This window comes from Plectropomus leopardus, chromosome 14, assembly GCF_026936395.1.
Source record: "Plectropomus leopardus strain MGB_pleo_1.0 chromosome 14, ASM2693639v1, whole genome shotgun sequence".
NCBI lineage: Eukaryota > Metazoa > Chordata > Actinopteri > Perciformes > Serranidae > Plectropomus > Plectropomus leopardus.
In genome coordinates, this window is record NC_142189.1 from 20,700,073 (window position 1) to 20,724,080 (window position 24,008).

At 41.7% G+C, this 24,008-nt stretch overlaps 1 protein-coding gene across 3 annotated transcripts in view; it reads right to left on the minus strand.

The window, feature by feature from the left end:
* LOC121953307 (signal-induced proliferation-associated 1-like protein 1) overlaps positions 1-24,008 on the minus strand; it is a 52,278-nt gene that overhangs the window by 15,383 nt on the left and 12,887 nt on the right. For 2 of the 3 annotated variants that reach the window (XM_042500313.2, XM_042500314.2), the window contains exons 2-7: positions 10,401-12,083; positions 10,141-10,271; positions 7,383-7,571; positions 7,076-7,250; positions 5,168-5,271; positions 4,715-4,872 (exon numbers count right to left, since the gene is read on the minus strand). In XM_042500313.2, the coding sequence (XP_042356247.2) occupies positions 4,715-4,872; positions 5,168-5,271; positions 7,076-7,250; positions 7,383-7,571; positions 10,141-10,271; positions 10,401-11,862 (2,219 nt within the window). In that variant the 5' untranslated portion in view covers positions 11,863-12,083. The remainder of the gene's footprint in view (positions 1-4,714; positions 4,873-5,167; positions 5,272-7,075; positions 7,251-7,382; positions 7,572-10,140; positions 10,272-10,400; positions 12,084-24,008) is intronic. The other variant, XM_088087336.1, reaches the window with a different exon arrangement.

Consider the following 24,008-nt stretch of genomic DNA (forward strand, 5'->3'; position numbering starts at 1 on the left):
GATGTTTTTGATAAAACTGAATTATGAGCCAGGAAAAAAAAACTAAAGTTTATAACTTATTTTCATTTTGGTCAAATAAATAAGAAAAAGCAAGTGACAAAACTGCAAGGACAAACAGCACACGGGCTTGTGAATGAGCTTAGTGGAGACATCTTTACATAGTTCCCCCTAAAGTATTGTTGCCTTTGACCTGTTTCACTTGTGAGTATAAAGGAGGGCGTTGAATTCCTACGGGCAAAGCTCTCCTCTTGTTACCCTCTGCTGCTCCTATTCCATTTACACACAATGGCTGTCCTTGAGTTGAATTACTATAAATTAGTGAACAGGTGTAGGTATTGTTGTGTCATACCTATTGTTCATAAGAAAATGAACTCGGTGCAGAGCAAATTCAGCAGAGTGTGCTTTTATACATATTAGGATTAATGTACCGTTTGGGAGGACATTCTTGGATTATCAAATCAGTTGGTAGTATGGTGTTTACATCCACTCTGCCTGTATAATTGGAGGCTATAAGTGTATACATATTTAAAGTCAGTCGCATATACACTAAAAGCCCATTAGTGCATGAAAATCGAGTCTTGGAAAAGCTGATGTGACAGTTCTGACGAGTCTCCATCCAGTCCCTTCAAGAGACAACACATCCATAGCCTTTAGCAGAAACGTTGCAAACCATGCTTGACTACACAGCATATAAATACTATACATCCAATCACTGTTGACAAGTCGGCTCCTAGGGTTGACACCCTGCCACTCTCTGCTGCATGGCGGTTTGAGAAGCGGTGCTGTGGCTAGAGCTAGCGAGCACAAACAGCCTTCCCAAACAAAGGTCCAGTTATGCAATGCGCCTTGCTGGCCCCGTGTGACTTTGAAGCAGCGGTTGAAAGCAGCAGATTAGCACCCTGCTGGCCCCGGGCCACTTACTCCTCTAATGCTCCGGTCTGGCTCAATATGACCTGAGCATTATCCAAATCTCAGCAGCAGGCAACAACAGGCTATTAATAACCGGATGACTCAACAAAATCATAATCTTTACTTCTCTAATCTCTATTAATAAAGACACCCCGTTATTGACACGGTTTTTTACAAGATGGGAAGATACAGTCATATGACATGACAAAAATCGAAACAATTGTCTCTTTGTGGGGAATTTTTTAAGCCAGTACGCGCGTGTGTGTAAGAATCTGTGTGCGTGTTTGCAAATGTGTGACAAGCAATCAGCTGAAATCCATAGAGCCTGGTATTCAGTCAGTGGCAAATCAATGCATCAAAAACACTCCATGGTTTTAACAAAAGTAACAAATCACTACCTGCAACTTACCTCCTGGTGTCACCAAAAAGCAACAATGTTCTTCAGACCCTTACTGCACAACATCCTGAATCTTTGTTGCAATCAATGTTAGGCAACACAGAGATCCCCCCAGTCGAAGATAACGCAATTCAGTTCTGTAGCTACAATCCAACGCTCAAGATACAGCACTCAGTACGGTGCAGAAAATCTTTAAAGCCTGTGTTCTCTCTTCAAGATTTTTTCCTGACCAACAAGGAAAGGCATTCGAGGAATGACTTGTGACAAACAGTCAAGAGTGAAGTCCTCAGTCCACAGATTGAGTAGAAACCAAATGCTGAGAGTATGAGTCTCTTTGGGTGGGGTAGCTAGATTGTCCTCAAGGACTCTGTGTCCCGCGCCTCTCCATTTCATCAATAAGGAAAACCAGGAGAACCAGCATTTCATCTCTTTTACCAAAGTTTAAACTAAAACATGCCCCCTTTAGGCAAAAACAAAGCTGGGAGAAGGGGATCCATGAGATGCAGAAGCTGGTCAGAAAAAAAGGAGGTTGCCAAGAAGGGCTCCAAATAAATTAGCCCAAATTTGACGCGGGTGTGAGCTTTGAGACAGAAAGCTGTCCTGACCCGTCCGCTCCCGAGATGGACTCTGTGAGCTCTGAGGGACTCTGCTCTCAACAATCCTCCCCGCTCACATGCATGTCCGGGTGAAGAGAGCACTTCATGTGCATGGCGCTAACTCCTTCAGACCATTGCGGCTCACGCTGCCCAAAGGCAAAGTGGCAGGCAGGGAGGGAGGGGAGGAGGGGAAGAAGAGGAGGAGGAGGTTTGTATTATATGAGTGTGTGAAGAGTGAGCCTTTGAGTGAATTAGTGTGCATGTCGGAAAAGTGCGTGCATGTGTGTGTAACTGTGTGCAAGTGAGCATGAGAAAGAGGTAAAAAGGAGAAATGGGAGTAAGAGAGTGAGAGGGAGCAACTATGTGTGTGTAATATCTGTGTATGCGGAGCAGAGAGCGTGTGTGTATGTGTGTGTGTGTGTGTGTGTGTGTGTGTGTGTGTGTGTGATGGGCATTAGAGTGAATGCCACAGAGTTGCAGTCTGATCATCATGAGGCAAAGATTTAGCCAGCGGAGGAGAAGAGCTTCGACAGCAACTGCAGGGCCAATCTATTCCATTTGATCGTAATCAAACTAATTCGTACGTATGCAGACGTACAGTAGACATGAACAATCCAGAAAGACAGGACGGTCACGCAACAGGCTTTTATGTTTGACCCATGCCTCCAAGTCAATGCTTTTGTCTTAATGCTACTGTAGCTGCACCGCTGGTAGCACTGAAAGTGGTGTGGAGCTTTTAAGGGTCCCATAAAAAGGGTCCAGTGCTGCACTGAGATGGGAACATTGCTACTGGGTTTGGTCAGTCTGTCCTACTTAAAACTGTAATGAGTCTCCTCAGTCTCCAGATACGGTCATATATATTCATAGCTGGTGGTCTAACCTTAACCTCAGTGTCAGTCACAGTTTCATACTCTGAGACGTTAAACTGGAGACCTTTTCAAGGCTTTTTAAGAACCTGTACTTATCCAGGAAGTGGGTTTGTTCAGCACAAGTGCCACATACACTAACACTGATTTTTCTTCCTTCCGTCCTTCCTTCCTTTCTTTGGCAAACCAAATAACATGCATGCATGTGTAGAAGAAACAAGACTAGGTTGAAACCAAGCATATGGCTGGAGCGTGTGTGTTCAATGTGCTAAATTGTGGTTACAGCAATAGAGCTGCAATAATTAACTGATTAGTTGTCAACTATTAAATTGATCGCCAACTAATGTGAAAATTGTTAAATGGTTTAAGTGAATTCTTAGCAAAACAAAAAATTCAAAAGTCTCTGATTCCACCCTCTTAAATGTAAATATTTTCTGGTTTCTTTACTCCACTATGACAGTAAACTGATGATCTTTGGGTTTTGGTCAAAACAAGATATTTGAGGATGTCATCTTAAACTTTGGGAAACACTTTTTTTTTAAATGTTATAGAGCCAACAACTGACCAATTAATTGAGAAAATACTCAAGTTAATCAATTAGTTGCAGCTGTGTACAGAAATAGTCAGTGGTTGTGTCTATAATGTAAATCCATGGATATTAAGTGTTCATTTGCAATTTTCTTCATTGGGTTCAGTATTACTTCTCCACAAGTTGACGGAAGGTAATAACAAATTACAAGACACGTGTGAAGGTATACTATGCAGGATTGTTGGGTCAGTCTTTGTAAACATACTCGCTAACAAAAGCGCAAGTAAAAGTCAACCTCTCTCCCCCTTTCACACTTGTGCTGTCATATCAATTAAAGGCAAAAATGCCCCCAAAAATATTTTAAAAAAAACCCCTGACCTCACCTGGGCCCTGTGGGAGTACATGCCCATAAATGCCCCGAGCACAGACAAAAAGCAGAAAATAAGAAAATTTAGTCAGAGGACTGAGTCTCTGGTAAGAGGGATCATTTCTGTATGAGTCTACCGGCTGTTATCTTTGGGACTGAGAATATGAATATGACATTAGTATTGATATATTAAATATCTTAAAATCAAAATATCACTTTTATTCTGCTGGCTTTTCTCCTGTTTTTGAAGCACTTGAAAACGAATATAAAAAATAATTGTATTTTAAGTAATCCCCTCTTACACACTTTTACTCACCATCCTTTTTTAATAATTTTGAATATTTTATTTCCCATTTTAAATGATCTGCTTTTATCAGTATTGGTGGCAGTTATGTTTTCAGATATATTATAATAAATGAATATCATGTTCTGCAGATGTCTGTTTGAGCTTTTGTGTTTTATAAAGTGGGAATAAAGTTAACTTTATTGTTAATAAAAAAATAATAAAAAATACTATTTCCTCAAATTTCACTGATGTAAACAGACGCACACTTGCATTGCAGTCGGCATACAAAATGGCATTCAGGCACACATTTGAAGGCACACAGAGTGTAGTTCATAAATGCTGACCCCCATTTATAACTCCGTTCATAAACACTAGCGGACAAATAAAAACTACATTAAAACATAATAGAACACAACAGCTTTCCATATTCCATATGATTGATTGTGGTATTTTTTTGATTGTCTTGTGATTTTTCTGGCTGCACAGAAGTTACCAGTAGAAAAACTGTGGTGCATATTTGTTCTGGAATCGCAGCTGCAAATAGGGAATCACCAACTCTACTGCCTAATGGTGTAACTTCATCTCTCAGAAGCTTAGTGACAGTGAGTTTTGAGTTTATATGGCTGACCCTCGCTTCGCTGTGGTCCAGCCACTGACATTGTTTCTGCTGTGGTCGCCATTTACTGTAGACCTCTGAGCTCATTATGTCGAGTTTATCTATTATTCTGCTGAGTCACATCAGCTGGTCAAATACAAAGACCCACCTGTAGCACGTGTTGTCAGAGCAGGGATCGTGCACTCGTACGATGATGAAGACATGTTGAAAGTGAGAGCGGATGGCCTTGGGGGTGAAGGGGTGAGCGCCAGGCTCCTGGAACACGATGGTCACTATGTCGTTCCCTATGTGGCGCTTCCTCAGCAGCTATACATCAGAAAACAAAGCAGTCTTAATCAGAGAAGTATGGGACTTGTCATACGAATCATGTGGTACATTCCATTTAATGACATGGCACTTGGAAACAACAAAGGTTCTTTAAAATGAAAGTTGGCTGAGAGTCAAATCTGATAACAGAGCCGAGAATCACATCATGCATTCCTCTAAATGATACACCCTTCCTTTAAGTTTTCTTTCCTCCATCTGTTTCCAAACAAGGAGTTTTCCATTCACGCATACGTAATCAATGGTATACCACAAAGGCTGGGCTCTCCATCTTTACCTGTTGTTTGTTGTTGGGTGTGTAAGGCAGCAGCGTCGACACATGGAACATGATCTCATAGTCCTTGTAAGTCGTGTACAGCGAGTGAGTACCGGTGGAATCCGCTGCAGGGAAAATAGTAAGACAGTGTTGAATCCCATTGCACAATTACAGCCATCTATCTCTCTCACATGTGTGTATTATATGTGTGCGCTTAGTGTTTCTGTGCAAGACAGGATGCAATATCACCGCAGTCCAAACAACTAGACAATAGTGAATGGTGGATCGATGTCAGACTGGATAAGATGACTGTCAAAACCGATGTCCAATCAACTGTTTTACTCAAGCGTCAACCTGGAAAAGGAACCCTTTCCATTCTTTTGTCACATTATAGTTTCCAGAACAATGGATACTGTCTAAATGTTTTAATAACTTTGATTCAATGTTTCTTTGAAGACACAAAGGCCATAAACCAGAAATTAAAAACACTTACAGCACATCAATGCACTCATTTGTATCACTGAAGGACTACTGTAGTTGACGCACCAGAGAGAAAAGGATACAAGAGAAGAGCGATAAAAAGAAAAGTGAAAGTGTCCAAGGACAAAATAACTGATCCAGGGAAATGAAATATGTGACTGAAATCAAGATAAAGGGGGCAAAGTACAAGGACTAGAAAAATAGTGAAAAGTGAAACCATACAATAGAAGACTGAAAAGACTTTTGAAAGACTAGTCTGACACCCTCAGACATCTAAAGACAATGTGAGTTTTTAGTCAACAAGATTTTGGCAAAGCCTGGGGAACCCGCAGGGTCATTATTTGCTACATGACATCTAGATTCCTTTTGAAACTATTTCCCACCCTGTTTGTGGTGAAAAATATTACACCAAACGCCCTTTACGAAATACAACATTTCAACATTTCCTTACATGTCAGCAACTCAGGAAACATAAGTTTTAATACGCCTTATTTCTACAATACTCTGAAAAGCCAATTCAGCATTAATATAATCCATTAAGTAAACTGTATGAGAAAACAAACTTAACATTTTGGATTTTGTCTCATCAATTAACTAAGATATCAGTATTGTTTTTGTATTCCAGTAACATCACATTACAAAATGACTGTCACAAAACTACAATTTTGATTTTAAAAGGGCCTTTAAAATTTGCTTTATGGTGGATACATGACAGAGCCCATTGGCCCTCTAAACTGGGAGTGCATGCTGTACTCCGGGGGCTGTCCCATTTGTTTATGTCAGAGGAACTGTGGTCACCTTTTTTGTTTGTTGTTCTGTAAATTAACCTTAACAACTGAATTGTGGAGAGTCCAACTAAGCAAGTGATGTGTAGCATGTCCATACTGACTTAAGTTTAAACATTTGATGTTATATTTTGATGTGCGATGCCAAGCCGTAAGAACCAGAATGAGCCAAGCAGCTCATCAGTTTTGCTCAGTCAAAATTAAGTTCATCTGAAATCAGACACAAAAATGACTGTCTCAGACCGTTCCTTGTTTGTACAATGTTAAGCCTTTCGTTCATAATTTTAGGAAGACGCAGAGGGAGGAAGGGAGAGTAGCGCTGAGTAGGATCAGAATGTGTTTGACAAATGTTCGCTGCTAGCTTGTCATCATGCCTTTTCAAGCTTCAAAATTATACTGTATTTGTTATCTTAATTTGGTGATAAGAGTTTTATATTCTGAAAGCCAAGACATCCTTTTTTAAAAATCAATCAAAAACCCAGATTTCTCAAAATGTAGTTGTTGACAGAAATCCACATTAGACAAGAAGTAAGCTAAGGAATAAATTGGTTAGGCGCTTTACAACTTGGGTCACTAAGGAATTAAAGCACAAATTCTGTGTGTGTGTGTGTGTGTGTGTGTGTGTGTGTGAGTGTGTGTGAGAGATCTGGTGGTGTAATTTTACTTTTGGTGTCCAGCTGGGCTCTGTACTTGGTGAAGCCCTTGAGGCGAACCTTCTCCCCTAACAGCTGGAGGAACTCTTCCAGGGCCGGTCCAGCCGTCTCATTGTTGTACATCTCCTCCTCGGTGCTCTGGCCCGCTCGGCAGTACATCACCCCAACCTTCACCTGAAAACTCAGCTGGGGGACAGCAAAGAAGCAGACACAATATTTGTATGACAGCTGATGCCAGGACTGAGTAGGGACTTGCAAAACACAAATTCCCTTTCTGAACAAATTAGGTACATAATGCTATATACTTTCTCCTCCTACCCCTTGTTCATCCAGTTTCATGAGCTGCTCGGTGACTTTGGGAGTGTTGAGGGCCAGTCTGAGGCAGGACAGATCCAGCTCGGGGAGAATGTACTCCAGTACCTCCTTGATGGGCAGACCCCGGGTGGTACCATGCTTAGAAGTGGAAGCCACTGCATCCTCCAGGACAGAGCCTCGCAGAGTGGTCAGCTGAACGGAGGGAGACAGAGATTACAGAGAGGAGTGTGGGTAGAGAAAGTATGCATCTCAGGAATCTAAGCATGCTTTAAACGCTTTCTTAGAGATCGAACAGACTGATAGCAAAACATGCCTGCTCAGACACCAAGAACTAAACAAGTCCCTGCAGTCTGAAAAGTCATACCATTCTCTTACTGTAACTTAAAGAAAGGGAAATAAAACAAGACAATCATGACTCAAAGCTTTAAAAAAAGGAAACAGAAGTGAGGAAAAAGAGGTGGGAGGGCTTGTCCAAGCATTCTGTGTATACAAAGTCTTCATTGTGCTGAGCTCTGGGAGTGAACTCAATCTCAGCTATCACAAGCAGCTGGAACGGGCCGAGACTTTCTCTCCTACGAGCTTGAGGCGCTGCAGTGCCATGTGTGTTTACAATGGACCTGTATTCTCCACGTCTGAGAGGTAGGATATATGGCGGGGGTCCTTCAGCTTAATCACATACACCTGTCCTACCTCAGTCCACAACAAACAGCTTCAGGCAGGTGGCTTCACCCTCTGTCTGGGAATGTGCGCCCATATAATAAATGCCATAACCCAAATTTTTTAAAAGCAAGAATCCCCAAACCAAACAAAGGACTGGAACATTGCAACTAAATATGACTATCTATTTTTACTGAAACACTCTCCGCTTAGTGGTTTGAGGTTGCTGGGCACCGACAGGCCTTGGAGGCTGGGAGATGAGTGCACTTCCTCAAGTTTCTTCACACATTGCTGATATTGGGAGACAGCTGAAAAGCCGCAGGGCTGGTTGCATAATAAGAAACAAGGGCTGGTTTTACCTCGAGCTGGTCTTAGTATATAAGCAGCATTGTAGTATTCGATCTATACACACCTTCTATAGGGGAGGCCAGGGTGGGTTGACACACTTTTCACTTTCTGCCGTACTTCTCTAGCATCATTCATGTTAGCATTTTCTAACCAGCAGTAAATTAAAGGTTAACATCTAAGCTTTAAATAAATAAATACGTTTTAATGTACACAAATGTTTACTAAAATTAGGTGATTTGCAGAGGTGGGACCAAGTCATTGTTTTGCAAGTCACAAGTACGTCTCAAGTCTTTGCACTCAAGTCCAAAGTCAAGACTGACAAGTCCCAAGTCCTAAATTTGTCATAATGCACCAAATATAATGTCAGTTTAACAACAGAGTAATATATTAAATTAACAATGGATTAATGGATTTGCAAGTTTTTTTTTTAGTTTTTTTTAACAACAAATGCAACTGAACTTTATCATTAAAAAAATGTGCTGACAATGCACTTTCATTGCATACGATATTAACCAGTACCACAAGAGAGTGAATTTTGTAGAGTTCTGTCCTGTCTTATTGTATTTAACTCATTGTTTATTGAAACACTGTCTATATCTTCCTCTTTCCAAATCAGTGAGACATTTAGTAAGTGATTTTTTAGCCTATGTTGTCGCAAATTTATGTTATATGTCTTAACAAAATAAAAAGATTAATGTTAAAGTTGGCTGATTCAGAAAATGAGTGAAAATGTATTGATTCTTGGTACGCTTTGATACAGTAACACACTTTTTAACCTTTAAATGTTGGGAGGATGGATGAAGTATTTTCAAGTAAAAGGCTCAAGTCCAATGAAAGTCACTGGTGTTAAGGTCCAAATTGAGTTGCAAATCTTTTTTGTTAAGTTATCAAATTTGTGACATGACTCTAACACCAGTCCAAGTTATGTGACTTAAGTCCAAACCTGGTGATTTGGGAGTAAATTCCGAAACAATTTGAACATTTACAAGAAAACATGAAGATTTAATAGAATATCAGCCAATTTTTAAAACCCAACTTTTCTATGATGAACCAAACAATTCATCAGCAGGGATGTCTTATTTGGCCACTTACCCTTTAAAATAATACTAAGCGCATAATAGATATGTTCATAATAGTTTAAATCTACAGTTACAACTAGTAATTTTATAATCGGTTGGCAATTCACCCGCAAAATCAGTGTACCAACCAGCCTGCTCACATTTGACTAAACTTTGTGATGAAAATATGTTAGCCAGCTAACAGTCACTCCTCACAGACATTCAAATCTTATCAAATCTTACATAAAAATGTTGCCGATTCCTTTGTCTATTAACAGTTTTAGAATACATTTAGTCCACCGATCACTTTTTTACTTTCAATAATAGAAAACTGAAATGTTATCCTCACCAAGAATTATAGTGACTTTTAGATGTTTTAACATAGTAGATGGCTGCAGGTCAAGAAAGCTAACGTTTTTATTTTTTGTTTCTGCAACCTTCAAACGAACAGAAAATAGCTGTGTTCCAACACACCCTGGTCTCCTATACACAAAGTGTAGAAGGTGGACTATAAACTGGATCTAAAATCTAAGCAAGCATCCAACAAAATGAATATCTGTCCTCACAGTCAACCCAAATGTGTGAGTGCAAAAATATAATTGGGCTGCATCGCTGAACGCTGTGGACACTCCACAGTAGGAGGGATTGATGTGATGTGGTGCTGAGGTTGAGGTCGGGGTGTAGGAAAGATGGCTGACCTCGCTGGTTCTGAAGATGAGCCGGTAGTTATACTGCTGGCCGTGCTCCTTGTCCTCCTCCAGCTTCTCCCTGCGCAGGCTCACCGCCACCGGACCCAACGCCTCATCGATCCCAAAATAGTTCCAGTGCTCTGAGATGGAGGAAGTTGCAGAGAAACATTAAAAAACATCTGTTGGGCGACTATCAAACATTCTTCCTTTAAACAACACACATTAATGTGCTAATGAGTACATAATAAAAGCAGTTAAATCAATCTTACCCCGAAGGTAGAAGAACTTCCTGTAGTAGTAGGCTCCCAGGTCCACATGCTCCACAATGTATTGTTTGCCCTTTTCGCTGAGTGTGCTGGGGCCTTCCTTCGGTCCCTCGAGCACTGCTACCCCAGCGTTAGTGCAGTGCGTGCTCACAGATGTTTCGTACAAGTTTCCGTCCCCACTAAGGGACCCTGAGCCACTGTTAGTTGCTCCATGATACCCTGTTCCTAATCTGCGCCTACCAATGCTGTCAGCACCGATCTCGTTGCGGAAGCAGGGGCAACTCAGCAGCATTTCATTGCTCTGCTCGTCCCCCGCCTCAGGACCAGGACTGTCCCGGGAATTGAGTTCCTCCTGGCTACCACTCGGGGAGCTGTAAGGCAGGCTGTGTGTGGACGAGAGGGTGGAAGAAGCTGAGGCTACAGCAGCGGCAGATGCCCCCGTGGTGGTGTTTTTCCTCTTTCCTGCAATCTGCCGCAACTGAGTAATTTCGTTGAGGTCAAACAGCATGCTTTGTACATCATAGTGGGCGAAGCTTTTCTGACACACCCAGGGCTTAAAAGGGGGGGCGACGTCCTCTGTCCGGCTGTCCTCTGCGTCTGACCCCGCTCTGGGGGAGTCCGACTCACCCCGCACGTTCCGAAGTTTACGGAAAATAGATTCACCCCCTGTTTCAGATTTAGTCCGTCTCTTTGGGGGCTTGTCTCTGACTTTAGGAGGCTGGCTCTCCACCACATCTGCCTGAAGATCAGTGCTGGCCTGCTTGGACCCAACATTCAGCATGTCCTCCAGTTTCTCCGGAGCCGGGCTACGCTGGTCAACTTTGTCCCCTTGATAGCCCCTGAGCATTTCAAAGAAGCTCTCCCCAGCTGCTCCATGCTGATCTATCGAGGAGGTGCTACCGTATTCGCGATGAAGCGGGGACCATTTGGCTCCTGATGCTGGACCCCAGTCTTCTCCGCTGTCTCCACTGCCGTCCATCTCACTTATAGTCATGTCACTGTTACTGCGCTGACGGATGCGTCTCTGTCGTGGATTTCTGTGTGCAGGGCCTCGGTAGTCTCCCGGGGCCAGGTAGCGGGTGTCGGGGCTGTAGTTGTTGGCCTGGGCCTGGGTTCGATTCTTAAGAGTATTGTGAATGTTTCGCAGCATCGACGAGTCCTGAGGGCTCATTATAGAGCCTAACTTAATGTGACTTTTTACAGCAGAGGGCACACTGGAGTTCTCAGGTTCTGCAGCTGATTGCCACATGACCCCTGTAAAGTCTTTCCTTGGGGGCCAGTCAGCCACCCGAGCCCGTACACCCATTTTAGGCACTCCTGTGCTCACAGTGGCATGAACGTTGTCTGTGCGGGTTGGTACAGCCCCTCCATTGACCATACGGAGGTGGCGGGTGTAAAACTCATCAGTGGCGGGGATGGAACCCCCAACGGTGCGCTCCATTGGAGGGCGCTTCAGGCTGGTCATGACACCAGTGCAAAAGGCTAAAGGCACTTAGCAGGGAGACATGGCTGCCTCTGGGGTGGGATGCTGCTCCCTGACTTCATGAGCAGGTTGATTGTCTGGATCAACAAGTGAAGGGGCAGAAAACAGGATGGAAAGAGCCCACCTTCTCAGCATTCAAGCCTGCATACTGCTTCCTCAACTGTGACGGTGCCGCCGCTGCATTTGTCTCACTCCAAACTATCCTGAAAAGAAAAAGAAAATCACTCAGTACAAACAGTAAAAGTCTGGAGTGAAGATAATCACAAACACATCTGTTTCCTGACACACACCACTTTCCCTAATATATATAACACTGGAAACTAAGCTGGGCAGCAGGTCTTAAATTAATAAGTTGTTGAAATTAGATCCTCAGTATTGAAAAACCAGATGACTTTACACTTGATTGGCTGTGATCAGTGCCCTGTTACACTCTCCTGGACATGGGGAAAGAACAGTGAATTACAGTCCTACATCTAGAGTTACCCCTTTAAAACCTGGATCCACATCACTTTTCAGACACCTGTCACAAGTATTTAAACCTTTGAACTCTAGATAATTGGGGTGATTTCTTTCAAAAACATGGAAAAAAGGCAATGAGCAACTTGGTACAAAATGCTCCACAGCTTGCAAGAAAGAAAGAAATAAAGAATTATTATAATTTGTAAGCACTTTTTCCATGTCATTTTATTTGTTTGTTTTTACTTTCTTTGTCATTTTGTTTTTAACTAATTTTTCAGGTTTTTTTGTTTTGCAGACTTTCCTGTGAAAATGACTGAGGACATCTTCATAAAAATGTAAATATTTCCTCTGTGTAGAAAGTGAGACAAATGGTTTCACTTTTCAAACCAATTTCAGAGTAAACATCAAGCTGGAACATGAATGCTCATCCAAATTTAAATGAGTTAAAAATGTGTTTTTGTTTTTCTTTAAAGTCTGAGTAAAATGATGACATCAGCCTACTCTGTTAATTTATCCAAAGATAACGGTTGATAAAGTTGACTTTCTGTACCTGGTAATAAAATAGACCTGTCCACGACTCATGTCATAACCAGGATTACATATAAGTGATAGAAAAATCATCTCATCCCTCAGTCACTGACTCCTGGCTTGTCTGACGTCCCTGTGCGTGCCCCTTTAGTAACCAACATCACTGAATTGTAATGCAGCCTTGCAGTTTTTTCTTTTCTTTCCAATATCCCAAGCTGCACATCAAAAAGCAAAAAGGGGCCCTTTGAAAGTCATCTGAGAAGTGGGTGATGATCCTCTGCCTGACAAATCGGGCCAATTTGGCAGTGAGACACTGGGAGAGATTAAGGCTCCGCTCTCAGTCAGCCCTGCCTGGCTGAGGCTGTGATCACATTAGCCACTAGCAATCAGAGCACACTGTGACGGGCCTACGGCACCGCCACCTTCACACTGTATCCCAACATCCCAGCCAACTTTATGATTTCACGACACAGACTTATCAGAAAGAAGGCATTGACCTTTACTTTAATCCTGTGTTTCTTAAATGAGATTCTTCTGAAAAGATAAACTATGCAGGATTTTCCTAAAAAACAGTGCAAAGTGTCAAACAGAAGTAATCCCTCTCATCACTAATGACCCACTTTGCAGTGTATTTTCTGCAGAGGCTCTGCCTTCTGCTTTTATTTTCTTATTTACTTCATATTTTCTGTGTTCAGGATGTTTATAGGCATGTACCCCCAAACAGTCAGGGCTTTATAAAAAGGTAGCAACCAAGTGCCAGACAGTAAGCAGCAGGCATCCAAGAGACACAGCACAGAAAAAAAAAACGTAAATATATCAAGACAAAATGCCAAGCGAGCAAATCTGGGGTTGGCTTTTAATTTCACATTCCCTGGCAAGCCTGTTTATAAACAGTGACTGACAATCCTGCATAGAATACCTTTATTTTTAAAAAAATAAAATTAAAAAGGAAATTAAAAGGAAAGGAAATTAAAAATCCGACATTTGAAATTTAGCATTTAAGTGTTAGGTAAATCAGACACCGATGCCCATCTTGATATAGGCTTTTTTTTTTTTTTTAAATAGCAATTTGGTTTTTTTTAATGCTGGTCAGGTGATAGAGCTGCAGCTTAAAATTATTTTTATTATTGATAACTCTCTGTTATTTTCTTGATTAATTAATTTGTCAATAAAATGGTAGGAAATAGTGACACATGCCCTGTGTAATATCCCTGAGTTGACATCTTTAACAGTTTAAAATCTAAATCAATTAGTTTATTTTTAAAAAAAATTGAGAGAACCACTGCTTTAAACTATAAAAGTAACCAAGAGATAGATGATGTGAATGATAAACAAGAGTACATAAAAGTATGCTACCAACAACATTACCAGTGTCACAGTAAACTGAGAAAGGGGTCAAATGTTCCCTCGACGATGCAGCGTGTTTGATAAAATAAATTCAATTCATTTACAAGTCAGGAAAAGTGCAAGTGTAAAATTGCAAGGCCGAGGAGATGACTCAGTTTTCAGAGCGCCTGAGGCAAAGCATCTCCAGTCAGCCTTTCCTCAAAACATAGAGGAGTGTTTTCTGACAACAAACCTCTAAACCTGTGCATATACTGCAGCAGAGACGCCTTCTGTTAGGCCAATATCAAGCAAAAGCAAGCAGCATCAAAGACTAACACAGGCATAAGTTCTGTTCAAGTCCAACATACTCATTTACTCATTTAAACTTTTTAAACCGCAAACATATGGCAGAAATGAACAGGGTCCACAAGCAGTCGGATTATAATAACAGGGTTTCTAACACATTGTTTAATTGTTTGATTGCCGCCACGTATTGATATTCTATTTTTGGAGCTGGACCGCTCATTAGGAGTGCTATTTGAATATATATATATATATATATATAATGTTCGATTATACGTTGTACCACCCTCCTGAAGCACAAAGTGTACTCTGGGCACAGATGGAGCAGCAGATCACCAGGCACACTGAAAGTAAAATGTAACTGTTCATTGCTAGGTCTAAAAGTTTACTTTCACTCGCCTCTACATCTGTCAATCTGATCTGATAAGCTTAACCGGATTGACAGATCACCCCCACAATTAGGGATGGGTATCCTGGCATTAAAAGAGCCCCGTGGCTGAATTATTTAGGACCATAGCGTTGTTAAGGTTTGAAGTTAATGATTGTTTTGTGGTATTGGAGAAAATATATTTCTTGTTTCTAGTATTTTATCTTACCAGTTCCATCTCTAATTTGCAGTGAAATGAAGAGATTCGTCTATGATGCATCAGATCTTAATGATACCCATCCCTACACATGACTCAAACTCCTCCAACTGCTGCTGAGTAAAAATTGATGAAGAGTTCTGCCTGCTCTGCATTCACAAAAACAAAAAAGACTCACAAAAACATCCGAATTTAGAGGGGACACAGAGTGACACAAATATTCACAATGCCACCATCGTATACCGCCACCCATGGATTCTATTTCTGTGGGAAGCACTGAATTATCCAATCGCAGCAAATATCTTTGCATAAGACCATAAAAGAAAATGGACAGGGCAATTTTCAGATTCAAATCCAGCCTGTAACAGCTTTATGGATACATGAGATAAAATCTTCAGCCAGATGAAATTCAAATAAAAAGAAAGATATCACCACTGTGATCTTTAATGTGTCACATAAGAAAGGTTCCCAACGACACGCTCCTCTAATGAATGGGCACCAGTTCTTTGGGGCACAGGAGTAGAGTGTCTAAAACAGATTTGAAAAAAAACCTAATTAATGATTTAAAAAAAATAACTCATTCATGTCCTACTAACACTCTAATTTCTCCGACATGAGTGAGAGTGAAAGTTGTCGGGGGAATGCACGCTAAACTGCAGGTCCTGTCCCGTGCTGCCAAATGTCCACAGGGACAGACAGAAGAAGAGAAGCTACACACACAAAATGCACACACACACACACACACACACACACACCCACACACACACTCACACACACACACACACACACACACACACACACACACACACACACACACACACACACACACACACACACACACACACGCCCCAGAATACAGGCCACTAATCTCTTCGCTGACGGACGCACAGGCAGACGAATGGCTTCATGGTCTTGTCAGATTAAAAGGGAGCAGCGTGCCATAGAGACTGAAGGAGTGCGTGCTGCGAGTTTGTGAAAGACAGTCAGAGACCCCACAACATAACCTAGTCTCCATCCAACCCATCCTGCCTCCTCTATCCTCCTCCTGCAGAATTAAAGAGATGATTTTTTTTCACAACTCTGCAGGACATGTCCAAACAGCTTGAGCTTGTTGACTAAATGAGGTTAACTTCCTGTAATTAGGGCTCTGACCTCCCAGCTGTTCTGCTAGGCTCGTTGAGAGATGAGAAAAGCGGTATGGTGATACAGATGCAGATGACGGGCTGCTGATGTCACGGCACACCTCCGAACTGCTACAATTTGTAGTTCCGGTTGTAGAGGCGAGTCTAGACACAGCGGAGAGAGCAACATGCCTCTATAAAGACCGCAGGTGACTCAGATTGTATCCACACACACATTTGACATGGAAATAAAGGTGGGTGACAGACAGCAGTCAGTCAGCAGGACTGTGCTGTGATGAATCATGAGTCATCAGTTACACACAACAGGGGGTGCTACGCTGTAAACAGACAAGGTGATTTCACTTAAAAAATTTAGGAAACTCCCTTGAAAAAACAGAAGTAAATGTAACTATTAACCTTAATTTATGTGTACCTAATATCTAACTGTTTAGTTTACTTAAATTTTAGTTATATTTAATTAATTTTTTGAAATTGACGCAATTTAAAAATGACAAGTCAAATTAAATAAATCTAAGTTTTAGCAGCTTCAGTAAACTAAGTACACTGTGCTATATATCTGTATTCTGTCAGATGCAAACTAGTCATCATACTTGCATTTTCTTAAACATGTTAAGAAAACAACACTCACAGATCTCCTAACTTCACCATTGCTAAAAACCCTCTTTGTCATGATCAAGTTAAGTCAGACTAACCTGCTTTACTGAAGTTACTAACACTTTAATAGTACAATTTCACTTGTCAGTTTTAAGTTGAAAAGCCTCACAAAATAATGTAAGTACATTTAACCCTTAGATATAAAGCAAACATGAATGACGATTTAAATATATATTAACTTTCCTTTTTACAAGGCAATTGGTTTCCAAGATTTTTTAAAGTAAGACCAACTTGTCTGATTTTTCAGTGCAGACACTTTCAAAGCCATGTTTTCCTGGAGGGGGATCCCTGGTGTCCCCGAGAGAAAGGACAGCACGCTGGAGTTGAAAGACTCTTCGTCCCAGGTCTCCAAACATAGAGGGAATGAAGTTTCCCAGTGGATTGGGCAAGTGTTTCCAAAGCAGGGACAAAGGAGCCGAAGGATTGCCCTACAAGCTTGTAATTACTGCGTGCTTGAATGGGGCTAAGGAGCTGTTTGGCTGACACCATTGGCTTCCAAACAGGCACCCTACCATTTAGCCCATTGGCTCGCCCTGTCCCCTAATCTTCCCCTGCTCTAAGGGCTGACTGGGCTGTTGGGCAGCAGGCACAAAGGTCCCTCTGTATTGGGCAAAACTGGGGCCCCATTCCAACATAGTGAAGTCTTTGAAAATGGCCTGGCACTGGAACCCTAACTGTGGCTATGTATATGAGGCCTGCCAGGAAAACCAAAGGAATTATATATGCAAGGGCAACTGGAGAAATGAGAGATGTAGCAAACACTGACCCAGAATTTGGAAACAAGGTAACAATCAAAGAACTACAAATAATACTTTTGTGATGAGCACAGGAAGGAGGACGGTCTTACCTGGACAGAAAGATAGCAAGAAGACAGGATTGGTCGAAACGTTAAAATATTCCAACTAGCCAAACAATCAGCAATTGCAGATACATTTGTGCGTGTGTGTATGTGTGTGTGTGTGTGCGTGTGTGTCTGTGCACCCTGGCCTACCAAAAGCTGTCATACAGTTAGAAAAACAGCCTCTGATTGGTTGACATGTCAGGAACACAGCCTCTGAGGTCATCAGACTCAACCCAAGTCAGTATGGACAGCTAGTGGATGGCTATCAACAAAATAATTGTTTTCAACATTAAAAAAAATGGATAAATAATCAAGAAAAACATTCAGTGGTGGATTATCATCGTGGATTAATCTGAGATAGACTCACACATGCAGCTCAGCTGAAGAAGCTAAAATTCAGCGAAACAGTAGGCAATATATTTTAAGACCACGTTACATTAGACATCACATTTATTTGCACTTGCCCGAACACCGAGTTTACTTGCCGCGGGCAAGCATTACTGTCGAGCCCTGATTCCCCACTGTGTCTCTCTGCTGCCTGTTGAGCAGAGGTTGTCACTGGGTCTTCAGACGCAGCAAATTAAATTAGCTAAATAAAATGGCAATAATCAACCAAGGAAAAAGAAAACAGCAATGCACTCAGCCAATCGCAGTATGTTCAACCAACTGCCCACAACTAGAGGACAAAAAGCAGAAAATTTCCTGTGTTGTGTTAGAGCATGACTCACTGCCGCAACACATATGAGCTGACAGATGACTGAGATTTGGGGAAGTAACATGGGAAAAACCTGACGAAAGCTACAGAACGGAGCCAGACTGCAGTTAAACTCTTCCACAGTGAGCAAGCTTTACCGCAAGGTTGTGCACCAGTGAGACAGAGAACTGAGGCTTCAGAAGAGAAAACCTGCAGTAATAATAAATCCACTGACTCCAACACACCATCATTTCCTGTCAAGTAAGGAAGTTTTAAGGAGCGAGGGGGTAAACTGAGGTCTCCACACATCCACTGAGGTGTCGCTCAACCACGGCCGCCCACAGGCACATCAGATGCACAGGAAATAAGAAAACATCTCCACCTCTCCCTTGTCTTCCATCTGCTCTCTTTTTAAAACTCTTTTTCTATCTGCCCTCCCTCCTCCTGTATGTGCATCTGGCTGAGAACCAGGCACAAACCTGCCCGCCTGCTCGAGCAAACCTGAGAACCTGACACCTCCAGAGAAAAACAGGCAGGCCCGCTGGCAAACAAACGGTACTAGCATCATCCGACCGCGAGCCGATGTCCTGGAATTTCACCAATTTCAGTGGAGGAAATGATGAGCGTCTGCGGAGGGGAGGTGAGGGGGGAGTAGGGCATGTTCGGGCAACTTCTTAGAGAGAAGTGCAACACTGACTGTCACAGTGATAGTCTGTAATAAAACACTAAAGTCTGCCATCACTTTAAAACCACGGTCCTCCATCTTTGCAGCCAAGTTGTACTGCAAGCTTTGATCAACGAGACACCAGCTCCGGATGAAGTGCAATGCCACAATAAAATGAGAACTGAACCGACGAATTGTTCAACCGACCGCACATGCAATGCAAACACCGCGTGTCGTTGGAGCACTTCAAAAACCGGTGGCAGCGGATCGACATTCATCATCGCCATTGTACTGTGATGTGCTGCCGCTCTGCCCCGTCTCTGGGCCCCTCGCTATCACTGCAGCACAGTTCAGTGAGTAATGGGCATAGCTAACCACTGGCAAAGTGAATTTCACTCACAGCCTTGCACAAGGAGACAGCTCTGGAGGAGGGCCAGGATATATTCATTGCCATTATCTCCAGCAGGGTGTCCTCGATCCTTCCTCTCTTCTTATCCAGAAAGTACTCCACCAGGGTTTCACATTCAACGTGGGAGAGACGGCAGGATAAATAGACACTTGAAACACTTGACATAGTTTATAGTTAGAAATGGTAAACCCAGTCCCATTTCCAATGTCATTATCTGGGTGGGCCAGGGGTTTGTCAATGAAAGCCTTTGTCCAATTCCAAGAGGGCCATTTACGTCTAAAAAAAAAAAAAAAAAGAAAGCTAATTGCACTGCTAACAGCTTAGGTGGTCTGCTTGTCCAGACTAAAGAAGGATCACTACTTCTTATACTTTAATCTATAAGCCGCCCCGTCAAAACAAAAGATGAATCCACACTCTTAAACAGCCTTGTATTCAATGATTTAAAGTATGTAAAGCTATCACCAACAGAAACTTTACAACTTCATGGTCCATATATACATTAATCTACACAGGTCAAGCTAGAGTTGGTTCAGTGCCTCATATCTGACGTGGTTTTATAGATGACTTGTCTTTATAGAGGAGGTTCAGATTTAAGCCTTTAAAAAGCTGTACATTATAAAGAGCAATGGAGAGGAAGCAGTGTGCTGCTGCCTGAAGAGGAATGTAAAAAATTCTAATGAGGTTGCTGCCTGGCTGCTGCAGCAGTTTGGAGCTGAGGTTTAAAAAAAAAAAAAAAAAAGTGGATGTCTGCTCAAGGCTGCACTTTCCCTCGTTCTGCCCTCTCTGCCCGCTTCATATACGAGGACTCCATTAGGCAGACAGTGAGCTCCTGATGCACACGGACAGGTACATGCAGAGATAATGGCTCACATGCATGACAAAGCAAAACCCTGAAAATTAAACACCAATTTCTGCAGAATCTACAAAAACACAAATGAGTTAATTTGGCTCATAAAAATAAACTCTTGGGACAATAGCTATTTCTGAATAAGACAATCCAAACTGCTCGTTGTTTCTACAAACATCAAAGGCAGCGCTTTTTTATCCCCTGCCAGCTTGTAGAGATGCTGTTTCTGCAATACCTGTCTCAAACTAAGATTGCCTTTTCTTGAAAATCAGGTTTTTATTGCAGGTTACGGTCTCTGTGTAGAGTCCAACCAGGGCTACCCAGAATATGTCTCCCTAAACTCTCCTTATATACTGAACAATGAAATGTACAGCTCATGCAAAAAAAAACATAGCAGCCATGTTGAAACCTGCAGCTGTGTTTCTGGCTTGGTTACAAAATGTACCTTGCAAGTAGTGTTCGTAAGTGGGAAGCCAGTGAGGGATTATATTTTTGTTGCCTAACAGTAGATCCCGGCTGTGATTTGTAGTCCTCTCAACCATAAATGTTGTTCATCTCAATCTTTTTCCCAAAGTTGTGAATATAGAAATTATATCCTAAAAGTTGCATCCCATCTTTTCACTGCCATACCTTATCTCTATTGTAAAGTTTGCTGTAACCATGTTTAGGGCTGCACAATATTAAATATTAATCACAATCACAGTTAGGCTTCTCACTATCAAATGAACATGATCAGCTGCGTTGACATTTAAAGTACGCACTAGATTCATACAAAACACTGCTGCATATTGAGAACCTCCTAAACTGACAGCCAGCCTCCACGTTTGAAGAGCTGTCATTCCACTCTGTGCGTACCCTGCAGCAGCAGCCTGACAGAAACTTTCTTAAATGTTCTAGTCAGACAGGCAAAACAAAAATAATTTGAGAGAACAAATCATATGCAACAAATGCAGGAGACTTCGTCTATGCTGTAAAGAAACTCAACTTACTCATTAAACCACCTGAAAAAAACCACCACAATCACCAGTACAATGACTGCATGGATGCTGAATAATGACGCTAATATTATCTCACTGAATTTCCGTCCTCGTCCAGCATCAACTGAGACATCCATGACAGCGACACTGTACAACACTTCATGGTAATGTGACCGCTGTAAAAAAAAAACAAAAAATAAAATGCAGCATGGATCCATCCAGCTATTGAAGGCAGAAAGAATCAACTAAATGCAATCACATTCAATTTGGCCAAAGATATGACTCCAATAAAAACTTTTTTTTTCACTTGGCATCATTCTGTAGTAGCATGTTTATTTTTAGTTTGCCTGCATTTTGGGTACAGTTTTATGTGTATTTTTGCTTCTTGGAGATGCACTGAATTTGGGTGAAGAAGTACCTCATTTTAAGTCTTCCTTTGATGCAAAAGTATGTACTTCAGCAGAAATGAAGCACAACATGGAAGTGAAAGAGCAACAAAAATATTTTGTCTCTTAAAATCAAAGAATAAATCGGGATAAATTATTGTGATCTCAGTATTGACCAAAATTATTGTCATTAGGCCATAACTGTGTAGACCTATCCATGGTTAATGAACTGAAAGTTTACAGGTATGACATTTCAATCAGCTCTGGTACAATTCAGATTAGCAGTAAAATAGTGAAGTCTCAGTGTGTAGTAGTAGTGCTAGTAGAGGTGTCTGTGTTGAAACATATTGAAACGTAGTTGCAGACACACGTCTTGTGTAATCGCTTGTGATCAGGGATTTACTTGTTGCAGCAGTCTGGCAGAAATAGGTCAAACACCTGTTGATTATTAGCAGGTTCACTGGTCAGCAACAGATGAGGGTTTTGTGTGTGCAAGTGGCGCTAGACTGATCAAGTACCATTAAGATGACTGTAGTAAACCTAGCCACAAGTGTTGGCCTTGTGCCAAAAGCTGATGAGTAAGGCCCAAAGTTCGACACGTCAACTGCCACTCCGACAAGACTCTCGCATGCAGGTGCTTGAAATGCACACTCACATTGTAGTCATTGACATTCGGGGCTATTGCTACCGTGCATAACCATTTGAAATGTGTAAAGCCCCCTTAAATTACCTTTAATTTGATGTTTCATTTGGAGACTAAAAAAAACTGAAGCAACAAATTCTGACTGCAGCCCAGGAACTCATAGTAAGTGGAAAGAAGCTCTGTAGATTAAATACAAATAAATATATATATATTTTGAGCTTTTGTTTATGTATTTTTTTGGTGATTGGAATTTGACGTGCTACTTTGTTACTAAAGAATCAGTTTCAACACGAGGGAAATCAGCCTGCTCAGGGTTCACTGAAAAGGCAAACACACACTGATATCAGATAGCATAACCAACACAGGAGCTTCAAAAACATCTTGAGTCATTTAATAAGACAATTCCACCTCAATCCTGCAGCTCAGCACACAAAACGTACTGGCAACCGTTCCCACACAGGCACGCTGCCAGACAGCGCACCAGCTCCTCCAGGTGAAAAGGATCTGTGATTAATATGGGAATGCTTCTGTGTGACTTCTGAGAGAAAAAGCTTTCACTTTCCATACTAACCTAAGCTCTTGGAAAGTCTCCTTCCTCTAGTATACTGACAGCTCCCATGAGAGGCTGTGAGGCAGACCTGCATCTGATTTTAACAACCAGTTTTATTGCTATTATACTGGAATAAATCCACTTGTTAAATTGTAGTGTGCAGCCATTATTTGTGTACTTTGCATTGCTGAGGTGAGCAACAAGGCCATTTGGATTAAACCCCAATGCAATGGGACCATTTCCCAGCAGCCTGTCTTCTTATCCACGGGACTGTGGACTGAGACAGGAGTTAGATAGTTTTATTTTTATGAGGTGGGGCTGTGTGGGGTACTTCTCCATAGACAGTGTGTTACACACAGCAGACGTCAGTCAGTGCGCCCCCAGGTTGGAGAAGTAGGCTTGAGTCTGACACCAAAGCTAAGCAATGAGCTGTAAAAATGTATTTTAGCCACCTAAAAAAAGTCCTACTTAAAAAATAAATATCGGTTTAAGTGTACACAAAATTGAGAACATTTTAACCGCTTTACTTTCCGTCAGACAGCCCATTCCCACAGGGAAAACGGTTGATGACAGTTCAGTATTTATGCTTTTGTCAAAGCCACCAGACTCCACTGACAAACAGTCATTTTAGCTCGCTGAACACGGGGGCTGCTGGTCCACCGCTGCTTAAATCAGTTAGTTTGTGTAAAGTTACACAAACACAAATTGATCAAGGCAGCAGGAAGACCAGCAGTTTCTATTTTTAGCGAGGTAAAATCAGTATTTCTCAATGACATCTGGCTCTGAAAAGAGCGATTTAATTGCCTCATTTTCCGATTGGAAATCACTGTCTGACGGAAAGATAAAGCAGTGAAAATATACATAAAGTAAACATACCTTCAGACTAATAGTTACATTTTCTTACCTTTTTCAAGGACATCGGTTTCCTGGATTGTATTAAGCTGTCAAATTAACAGTGCATGTCGGCCTCCAGTCTGCCCCTCCAGACTGGGGGCTTGCCTACTGACAACTACTGTATGTGAGTGTCAATGGATAAATACCCGATACAACCCCACTCCAAAAAGCATGAACTATCCCTTTAAGAGGCACTGTGTTTTTTTCCTATTCTCCTAACAAAAGGT